This window comes from Misgurnus anguillicaudatus, chromosome 21 (genome assembly GCF_027580225.2).
Source record: "Misgurnus anguillicaudatus chromosome 21, ASM2758022v2, whole genome shotgun sequence".
Lineage (NCBI taxonomy): Eukaryota > Metazoa > Chordata > Actinopteri > Cypriniformes > Cobitidae > Misgurnus > Misgurnus anguillicaudatus.
This window is the reverse complement of record NC_073357.2, coordinates 32,361,718-32,373,832: the sequence shown is the minus strand read 5'-3', so window position 1 is coordinate 32,373,832 and position 12,115 is coordinate 32,361,718. Positions and strand designations below refer to the sequence as shown.

At 40.2% G+C, this 12,115-nt stretch overlaps 1 protein-coding gene across 10 annotated transcripts in view; it reads right to left on the bottom strand.

Annotated features, from left to right (window-relative positions):
- tjp1a (tight junction protein 1a) overlaps positions 1–12,115 on the bottom strand; it is a 144,713-nt gene that overhangs the window by 106,891 nt on the left and 25,707 nt on the right. For all 10 annotated transcript variants that reach the window (XM_073858949.1, XM_073858944.1, XM_073858946.1 and 7 more), the window contains exon 2: positions 4,617–4,776. In XM_073858949.1, the coding sequence (XP_073715050.1) occupies positions 4,617–4,776 (160 nt within the window). The remainder of the gene's footprint in view (positions 1–4,616; positions 4,777–12,115) is intronic.

Below are 12,115 nucleotides of genomic sequence, written 5' to 3'. Positions count from 1 at the left end.
TGTTCTCTCTCTCACACACATAGATAGTCCGCTCCCCTCCCTCACACAAATTCTTTCTTTGCTTTTAATTTTTTCTTCATCTTTGTCTCCATCTCAAGGTCTCTGATGAGTCTGGGTTGTTTTTTACTCTTAACTTCAGTAGATTTTTTCAATACTGTTGAATTATCACGGCGCATGTAACCTCATTCCTGTAAAGGGAATTCCTCCCCTTTTCCAATAAACTCAAAATCAGGCCATAAGCCAATATCCTCCGTACACGTCTGACACAAATGTGTTTATATTTCAAGTTTGCAATACTCCATTTGTCTTTAGAGAATACTACAAAGTAAACTACAAGGGTGAACTACTACAAACACCCACAAGGGTGGATAAGTGGAAAATAAGGAGGTTTGGCTCTCAACACAAACCTGAACAGAGCCAATAAGCTCTTCCCAGATAAAACTGTAGGGATCTGCTATAAAAAAAATCTACAAAAAATTATGACAAAAAAGAAAAAAAATAATTTATTAGGCAATCTGTGCTCTTGATGTGAGGCTGTTGCTTAAGCTGCTCAGATGATTTATATTCATGCCTAAAATATAAAACTCTCATTTTGTCAGGAAACACTTTATTTTTCCAGCACGAGCATCACAGCATGTGTGGCATATGTTGCATAATGTATGATTCTGGGATTTTATACAGATGCACTTGATTATAATTTAGCATCACTTGCTACTTTGGTGAATACCGCTGAGTGTAGAGCTTTATCAACCAAATGAATAGTCCCAGTCAGTCACATATTCCCAACTCATGATCAGGGGCTCCTGTTTGTTAAAACAGATCTGAAACCAGACAGGCTTCAAATTTCCCTGGACATTGGCCCCCATCCACATCCTTATCATCAATAATATATTAACCAGTGTGAACTGCACTGAGACCATTGCTAAATTTAGCTTCTACACAGTCTTTTCACGTACAGACTGCCATCAGGCTTCATCTACATACTGTAGGATTGCCCCTTTATCAAGACACTCGCGCACACACCACGTGTCCAAGACAAGTACACACAAGCGTACGCACGGACACCCCCGTGATCGATGCAGCGATTACATGTCAACGGGAAAAAATTGCTCCAACAAAAGGGGTGTCAATTACTGAAGCTCAGGGGAAAAGAGGTTAATTAAACCACAAAATGGCTAAAGTAAAAGACTAAAGACCACATTAAACACCCTTCAGAGAACATTTGTAAAACAAATGAACACACAGCTTTTCAGTCAGCATGTGGACATCTCTATTGTAGAGTCACAAACATGAAATAAAGCATGCATGTGTCCCAGCTCTCTTAAAACACTGCATTTTAGTGAATTAGCGACACATTAGCGTGATGCTGGATTTCTAAAACGGCTGGTTGGTGTTCCTGCCAGACTGTTACTCATTCCCCCTTTCGGGAATGCACATGAAATGACCAGGGCCGGTGCAAGCTGCTTTCAGTTCACCTCAGATTCAAGAGGATATCATGGTTTTAAGGGCTCGAATCAAGCAGCTTACCCATTTAATTTGTGAGATTACTCCTCTAATTTCTCACTAAAATAAATCATTCAGCAACGGCGGCATATGGGATGTTTTAAAAATGTCTGCATGCACCCCATGCATATCGCATTAAATAGTTTGTCCTATGTGTGACGCTCGCTGCGAGCCTGAATTACCTCATCTGGTGATGATGTAGGATCTACACACTCACATAAATACAGCATGTTCACACATGCGATACATGGATGAAAGCACAGGCACACACCAACAAACACAAACACACACACATATGTTTCTGTTGCTTAATGGCAGCACTTCTACACGCCTCTGACATCAGTGAGCTGTGCACATGATCACATGACTCGCACTTTGCCTTGCACGTCACATGATCGCATCTGTCAGTGTGGAATATGAATGGCAACACACCACCTACTGCGCTGCTGTCTGTCAGCTTGCGCTTCAGGGCGAGAGCATATAAAAGAAAATCTGTCCGATGAATTTTTTCGGCTGCCTAATAAAATCCAACTAGCTTAATGTGAAGGTCTGGCTCCTCAGGACTTATACACTGTGTCCTTACCAAACATGATACGACAGAAACAAGATTTCAGCGACAAGCGTTTTTCCGGTCCACACTAATAAATAAAAATGCTGTCTGTTGTGGCCAATCAGAACAGAGTGTGGATCAGTACTGATAAATAAAGAACTGAATTTTCAAGACAGATAAATAAATACAGACCGAAAGTTCAATTCGTTTCAGCCACGTAACCGTGACAACGCTTTGAAATCGTCCAATGAAACCATTTATAAAAATGTTTTTGTGTGATACAATGCAAGGCTACAGGTTAACTCCACTCCAGTAAACTGTCTTTTGTTGCCTTGAACTTGTAGACCACTAACATCAATAAGAAGGTTATTAGGGGAAAGAGAATAATAATTTCTGTCTGCTTAGTTTGAACACAGTAATGGTCAGATGCTTACGGTGTTATGCTACGTACACACCAAACGCGTAGCATCGCGTTGCTCGCTCTAGATTACTAGCGGGATTTAACTTCGTGTTATGCAATTTTTTCACTTGAGTTGAATATTTTCAACTTGGGCGAAGACGCATTTGAGGCGAATAGCAAATGCGCCGCCCATATCGCGTCATTCGCATTGCCCCATGTGAGGGCGCATCTGCTGGCGTCTTTGCATTGATTTTGTATGTAATCTACTCACGCAAATCATTGAACTCGCGTCTGGTGTGAACCCACAGTAAGACTTAAGAAATTTGTGGTGAAATGTGGTGAGGTCAGAACCTTTATATCTTGTAGCCATTAAAGGGACAATCCTATTTATCCTATTTAAAACTTCACTCTTTTGTAGTTATATTGTGTACTAAGACTGACGAAAAATTTCAATTTGCGATTTTCTAAGCCGATATGGCTAGGAACTATACTCTCATTCTGGCGTCATAATCAAGGACTTTGCTGCCGTACCATGACTGCAGCAGGCGCAATGATATGACACAGTGCCTGAAAATAGTCCCTTTGGTAATTTTTAATAGCAGGGGACTAATTTCGGGCACTGCGTAATATCATTAATAAAATATCGGAACTCTTTGGTCATTTATGAGTACGATGCTAATGGTCTAATCAGATTCAATGGATTATGCCAAGCTATGCTAAACATGGTAACGCCAGACCCGGAGATCGGCTGAATGGATTCCAAAACAGTAAAAATCAATTGTTTAACTCTGGGGGAGCTGAAAAATTTACCTATGTTCGAAAAAAGTGGAGTGTCCCTGCGCCATTTAATTTGTGCATGTAACCACAAATAAGAACAACATGATGCTGTCATGCATTAAGTAAAAATTGCTGTTTTGATATAAGAAAATCCAGTATTGAATAAAAAATGACTCTCATGTTAAGTTAATCTCAGGAGGGAAGAAGAAAATCCACCAGCATCTATATTTAACCAAGCCTTGTGGCACAGAAAGAAAGAAAACTGACAACCCAGTCATGATCAAACGGTTATTCTCACAGTAGGACAGATTATTTTAAGATTACTTGAAACATCAGTTTTTAAAGAAAATGCAGTGTTATCTCAAGAAAATTGGCGATGCTGACTCAAGGATTCATAACTCAAGCTTACTAGAAAGAAAGTGATACACATTTTGTCCGTAAAAAGTGTTAAAAATAATTAAACACCCAGTATGCTGCTTAATCAGCTTGCTGTAGGTAAAACTGGGGGTTAATTCATCGAAAACACAGCTCTAACTAGTACCAAATTTCTCCAATCACAGAATTTCACAGTCAATAGAGGAACAGGAGCACTGCAAAAACAAAAATGACTTTCTTACTTAGTATTTACTTAGTATAGTACTGTGTGTAAAACAATCAAAAAAATCTGCCAATGTGGTATTAAAAAAAATCTAATTCACTTAAAGGGGACATATTATGAGATTTTCTTAAGATGTAAACTAAATCTTTGGTGTCCCCAGAGCGTGTAATTGAAGTTCTAGCTCAAAATACCCCACAGATAATTTATTACAGCATGTTAAAATTGCCACTTTGTAGGCCTGAGCAAAAGTGTGGCGTTTTGGGGTGTGTCATTTAACATGCAAATGAGTGGATGAAGTGCAAACACTAATCACAATGATGGTGGTTTGTTGCAATTGAAACTCAATTGTGCTGTGAATTATTTTCTCTCTCTCTCTCTCTTTCTCTCTGTACTAAATGGCTGTGCTGTGGTTGGATAGTGAAGATAAAGTGGGCGGTATTATCCTATTCTGACATCACAATAGGAGTCAAATTACAATGACCTATATTTTCACATGCTTGCAGAGAATGGTTCACCAAAACTAAGTTACTAGGTTGACCTTTTTCACATTTTCTAGGTTGATAGAAGCACCGGGGACACAATTATAGCACTTAAACATGGAAAAAGTCAGATTTTCATAATATGTCCCCTTTAAATTTGATATTTTTTGTCAAGAGGCCACTTTCTTAGGTCATTCATCTTGATTTAAGAATTTTTAGATATTTGTACTAAAAACAAGACAAAAATACTTAATAAGAAAGTCATTTTTTGCAGTTAGAGCACCGAATGTGTGCACTGTATAGACTCACATTGCCGTCCAGTAGATCCATGCTGTCCAGACTCTTGCTTCTGTGGATGCGACCCTTGATCCTGCGCAGTGATGGTTTGCCCTGACTTACAGCCACAGTTGGTGGTGCGGCAGCGGCGGCGGCAGCAGAGGCAGTGGGGGCCTCTGAACCAGGCGGCATCCTGGAGTGAAAAGACATTAACACATAATCATATGGCATGCTGTGATGCTTAATGTTCAATCAGACCAGCTGCTACCTAACCTGCTAAAAAGATTAATTAAGAACAGCATTAATTCTGGTTTATGCTGGTTTGTAGGTGGTCTGGCTTGTGGACCTAAAGTATATTAACTGAAAGTAGCAAGAATTTATGGGCAAATGTTATCATACTGTATACTGTAGTGAATAAACGTTTTTTTGGGGGGTAGATTTTCTTAATCAGTTTTATTAAAGGGCAGGACGCGTACACATCATACAGTGCATATAAAAAGTCTACACACCCCTGTTAAAATTGCAGGTATTTGTCATTTAAAAAACATAAAACGAACAGGAATCATGTTGGAACGAGTTCCACCTTTATTCCGAAATTCCAACCTATATATTAAAGTGAATAACAATAATAATCATTTTGGGGTGAAAAATGGCGGGTAAAATTGTACAATAACAAGGTTGCATAAGTGTAAACACCCCTAAACTAATACTTACTTGAAGCACTTTTAGATTTTATCATAGCATGCAATCTTAAAGTGTAAGTGTCAATCAGTTTCACACATCCTGACTTTAAAATATTTTGCCATTCTTCTCTGCAAAAGCATTCAAACTCAAATTTGTTGGGTGTGTTCAGATCACCTCACAGATCTGGGGTGCGCTTCCCAAACAACGACGTAACTCATTGCTGAACGACCATAGTACGATGCATCGTTGGAGAAACTAACTACCTTGTCATGACTGTTTGTCGCACATAACTTTGTCGCACATTCATCGTTTGAACGATGTTGGTTTAACAACATAGTTGATGATGTCACGTGGGAGGTGAAGTACTAATTAATCTGTGCAAATCGATTTAATGTCAGATTATTGCTGTAAATAACATATTGCATCGGAAGACTGATTTTGTAATCGTGATTTAGTTATCTATTGTTTATTTTCAAGTTTATTTTCAAACAATTTTAAGCAAGATTTACTGACCTAATGTGCATTAAAGATTTGAAACGTTTAAACAACTCAGCCATATGGATCTTTCTTCTCTCACATTAGTGCTGGGTATATTTAAACACTTAGGACTTATTACCCATAAAAGTTTTAATGTCCTAATAAAAATAGCTGTGTTAAGATTGTGTGGTGCTTTCTATGGCAATTTTCCCTATTAGCTTACTAATGGTAATACATACTTTCTCTCAAATTAGTTGCTTTTAGCAACCCATGTATAAGTGCCGGCTTTGTGTTTTTGGCGGTCCCAAAAAGCCCAAATGCAGGGAAACACCCTGGCAACACTCCAGCATCACAAAAGCGACTTTGCTTGGGTGATCACCTAGCACCTAAAAATCTTGTTGACAATATACTCTCACATAGACACCCCCACACACACACATTTCTACAATACCTTATTAGAGCTGAGATCCTTCATTAGCTCATAAATGTTTTCAATCAAATCAAGTCAAATTAGGATTTAGTGTTGTATAAAGATGAGATTTCTCAATGAAAGATGCTCCACATTCTAAATAAAATGTAAGCAGGTTCAAAATCTCACCTCAATGTTTTTTCCCCTCTGTTTTTCTGTTTCTCAAACCCTTTTCACTTATTGTATTCAGTATTTTTAATCTTTCTCTCTTTCTGTCTACATTATGCTCATCAATGTCCCCAACCATTTTCTCTCTTTGGGCCAACACCCACTGTAAGCAGGCCTTTCCTAAGGGAAAAACTGATTTGATTTAGCCCTGTCATTGAGTGATTTATGTAACCCCTGTGGCCTTTCGGAATGAGTATCACCTTCAGATTAAATTTTCCTGCTCCTGTTTCTTGTCAAACTGAAGAGACATGAGAGTTTGAAGTGCACAACCACAGTAAGCGTAGGAGGATCCCATTATTAAACCCCCTTTTAAACCAAACAAGATCCATAGAGAGCAAAACAAATCAATACACTGAAGTTTACAGGATTGTATTGTAGATGAATTTAGACATATCTGGCCTAAAGACAAAGATTTTCTTGAATATCCCTATATAATCATTTGATAGATTCAGCTGAGCATCTGATCAGCAGCCTTCTCTTATTTAATGGCACATAATGTAATCCACTTTTACTGTAGTTTTATAATAGGTTCCTAATCATTTTTGCCCACAGGGCATAACGTTACAATAGTCTCAGAGTACATCTGCTCCACATATTTATTAAAACCATCTGTGTTCAAACAGCACTAAAAAACTAACATTCGAAGTGGATCAAATCCTTTAATAAAAGTTTACATAAAACCAATTCCTAATACCCATTCTTGTCTTAGGACAACTTTGATAAACCTTTTTGATCCACTTCAAATGTTGACTAGTATATTTCCCACATTCACCTATTTCCTCCATCTTCCCTCAAACTTTCTGTTCCCAAAGGAGAGGCAGGTTGAGCGACAGGGTCTCGGCTGTCCGCCCCCTCTCTTTTTCAATTGGTGGTCTGGCTGATACACGTGCTCTCTAGCTCCCTGGCAGACCACACACAACCATTTATTCCCCAAACCGGAGAGTATTCTGGCCAAAGTGAAAGCGTTAGATCCCATTCGCTGTTGTGAATCCCTCTGATTGGCAGGCAGAGGACCAGAGCTGCTCCTCTCTCCTGTGACCTCCACACTGCCCACGATCCCTAGAGGATTTACACTAAACCCAAGAGCAATGCATTCAATCTGGACCAGCTTCTGTTGCCACCAAATTCTCTCCGCTCCCTCTCACACATATGTACTCGCACATACACAGATTTTCTCTGTAATTCTGTTAAAGACGGTTCATTCACACGCTGTACAAAACAGAAGCTTGGGTACTAGTGTGAAAGGGTTAAATTGCAAAGCAGAATAAATTCACAGTAACCAGATCATCTACAGAAATCAAAAAATGGAATAAGTTATACCGACCATAATTTTATGTATAAGATACAATAAGGTCAGAGACCAAGTGCTCATGTTGGGTACAAAATAAATACAATGTAAAATGCTGAGTGTTTCTCACTATTTTGGGTTAAGGGATACTGTGCAAGGTGAAAAATGTCTAATTTTAGACCTTTGGAATGAGGGTTGGCACGAGGGGAATCTAACAAAGTAAAATGTCCTTTTCTTGGCCCTTAAGGGTAATGCACTAAAATATTAAGCAGGTTTCCCTGTTTATCCGCCCCTCTCAACTTCAAAACAAACTGTGCATTTCCCTCAATAGCAACAACACTGAGTCGCGACTTCTCTAAAAGGTGAGTTTATGAATGATAAATGAAGACTTGCCTAAAAATACAAATTCTTTTAGTTGAGTGTGAGAGTTCAAAGAGATCCAGCAAGCCATGACTACCTCAGATTGACAGTTAAAGACCTCACACTGGCTACTGAACACCTCACACTGGCTACTAAACACAATACACTGGCTACTAAACATAATACCCTGGCTACTAAACATAATACCCTGGCTACTGAACGCCTCACACTGGCTACTGAAGACCTCACACAGGCTACAGAACACCTCAGATTGGCTACTGAACACCTTACACTGGCAACTGAACACCTTACAGTGGTGGTTAGTGAACACCTCAAACTTGCATATAAACAGCTCACACTGTCTACTGGAGACCTCACACTGGCTACAGAATATCTCACACTGTCTACTGAACACCTTACACTGGCTACAGAACACCTTACATTGGCAACTGAACACCTTACACTGGTGACTGAACACCTAACACTTGCTACTGAACACATTACGCTGGCTACTGAACACCTTATACCGGCTACTGAACACCTTACACTGGCTACTGAACACCTTACACTGGCTACTGAACACCTTATACCGGCTACTGAACACCTTACACCTGCTACTGAACACCTTACACCGGCTACTGAACACCTTACACCGGCTACTGAACACCTTACACTGGCTACAGAACACCTCACACTGGCTACAGAACACCTTACATTGGCAACTGAACACTTTACACTGGTGACTGAACACCTTACACTTGCTACTGAACACATTACGCTGGCTACTGAACACCTTATACCGGCTACTGAACACCTTATACAGGCTACTGAACACCTTACACTGGCTACAGAACACCTCACACTGGCTACAGAACACCTCACACTTGCTACTGAACACATTACGCTGGCTACTGAACACCTTATACCGGCTACTGAAAACCTTACACTGGCTACTGAACACCTTACACTGGCTACAGAACACCTCACACTGGCTACAGAACACCTCACACTGGCTACAGAACACCTCACACTGGGGATTGAACACCTTACACTGGTGAATGAACACCTTACACTGGCTACTGAACACTTCACATTGGCTACAGAATAGGGCTGGGCAATATGGAGTGACAATTATATCTCAATATATTTTGCTATATCTCGATAGGCGGTATATATCTCAACTGCTAACCTTTGTTTAGTCATGATAAACTAGATCAGTCGTCTTCTCTGTCAGTAACATCCGTGACTGATGACGTTTACGCGAAAAAGAAAGTATACAGAGAAACGGACATTAAAGCACCGCCACCTTTTCACTGTCGAGAGAAAGAGAGATGCGCGCGATCGAAGCGCTTCATGCAACGAGAGAGAGAGGGGCGCGCTGAGCGCTCGCAACAATGCATTTAAGCTGTTTTAAACAGTAAAATATACATGTAATTGGGAATCATGGAAGATCTATTCGTGGTGGCCAGTGTAGATTCCGTGACGGGCGCCGCCATGTTAAATGAGACAACACGCGAGAGAGGAGGGGGAACAAAAACAAGGAGGCAGGGGCGAGCACAGCACACAGAGAAGGCAATCAGAATTAAATACAAACATTATATCGATATATACGATATGTCAAAATCCATTTCGTGTTAAAAAATATGTCGATATAGGTTGAATATCGAGATATCGCCCACCCCTACTACAGAATATTTTAAATTGGCTACGGGAACACCTTACACTGGCTACTGAACACCTTACACTGGCTACTGAACACCTTACACTGGTGAAGGAACACCTTACACTGGTGAAGGAACACCTTACACTGGTGAAGGAACACCTTACACTGGCTACTGAACACTTCACACTGGCTACAGAATATTTAAAATTGGCTACGGAACACCTTACACTGGCTACTGAATACTTTACACTGGCTACTGAACACCTTACACTGGGTACTGAACACCTTACACTGGCTACTGAACACTTCACACTGGCTAGAGAATACTTTACACTGGCTACTGAATACCTTACACTGGCTACTGAACACTTCACACTGGCTAGAGAATACTTTACACTGGCTACTGAACACCTTACACTGGCTACTGAACACCTTACACTGGCTACTGAACACCTTACACTGGCTACTGAACACCTTACACTGGCTACTGAACACTTTACAATGGCTACTGAATACTTTACACTGGCTACAACACCTTACACTGGTGACTGAACACTTCACACTTGCTACAGAATACTTTACACTGGCTACTGAACACCCTACACTGGCTACTGAACACCCTACACTGGCTACTGAACACCTTACACTGTCTTCTGATCACTTCACAATGGCTACTGAATACCTTACACTGGCTACTAAACACCTTACATTGGCAACTGAACACCTTACACTGTCTTCTGAACACCTCACACTGGGTATTCATCACCTCATACACTGACCATTGAACACCTCACACTGGCTCCTGAACACCTCACACTGGCTACTAAATACTTTACATCAACTACTTAACACCTCACACTGGGTATTTAACGCCTCACACACTGACCCCTGAACACCTCACAGTGGCTACAAAACACCTTAGACTGGCTACTGGATACTTTACACTATTTAACACTTCAAACTGAGCACCTTACACTGTCTATTGAACACCTCACACACATAAAAACACTGGATATATAGATAAGCCATGCAAAATAAAACCTGAAAGGTTGTTCAGTCTATCATACAGTACGTTAGAGTGATAATAAGCAGTTGACTTTACGTAGGCGATGCCACATATTACACTGCTATATAACAAATGATCATAATAAAGCCAAAAATAGTTGATCATAAAGCTAAAAAGTTTACTAAAGATGCTTGAACACATGCTGTTAAGTTGTGGAGAAACTGAACCTGACTGCCTCATCATGTCAAGATATTGATATAGAATCGCATTTATAGTAGGTTATGTTTGAATAGCCAGTGTACATGATGTGTCATGCTTTGCATGCTCAAAAAAATGTTGTGTGTTTGTGAGAGGGCTCAGTGTAAACAGATAGCCCCTGCAGCAGCAGTACAGCAAGGCCACGCTGCCTGACATTGCATGGCCGGAAGAGCAGAGACCTTGTACTGATGTAGATCCATTACTCAGTTCAGTGATTGTGACACTACCTTGTTAGGATATATATTCAATAGGATGCCAAGGTGAGGGCAAGGAGCTCTGATGTATTTGTATCAGAGCAGCATGCTACGTTCACAGCACCTGATATGATTGAATACAGGATGGAGCTTGGACATGTACTGGTTGCAAGCTTGGAGTATTTTAAGTGTACATTAAATGACTAAGAGAAGAGGCTGTCTGAGGACACAGGCAGTCACCAAGTCTTTCTCAGATGAAAGCAGACAAGTGAGACTCTGAGGGACGTGCTTTTGCCGAGACCAGTTTGATGACCACTTTTACAATGACTTTCTTTCTTACTCTATTTTCCAGATTATAAGTCGCTCTGGAGTATAAGTTGCATCAGTCAAAAATGCGTTTTGAAGAGGAAAAAACATATTTAAGTCGCACTGGACTATACGTCGCGTTTATTTGGAAAATGATTTCACAAAATCCAAGCCGAAGAACAGACATTTAATCTGGAAAGGCAAGTAATTCAACTAAACAATAGCACAGAACCTCATATGAAATAATTTTGATGTATAAGTCGCACCTGACTAGAAGTTCCAGGACCCACCAAACTATGAAGAAACTATGGTGAATTTGTGCATAAAACAAGGGGAAAAAAATCTGCCAATGGGTAAGAACATTTCTCTTGAACGAAGTGTTTAAAGTCGCCATGAAACGGAAGTAGCGATTGCCTTATTTTCCCCGTGGTGACGTATATCCGAATGAAATGTCTTTTGAGATGAAATAAGGCAGGGCTGGATTTGAATTTGTCCATCGAGATCTGATTGGATCGTTTGAAGTTGGGTCGTGTTGCTAATTGCTAATCGCTGCGATCCTCTCCCGGACCCCGCCCACCTGCCATACTTTTGACCGGAAGTGAAGAGAGATCGTTTTGAGGGGGGGAGGAGATTTACATTTTTGATTAAAGATTATGAGC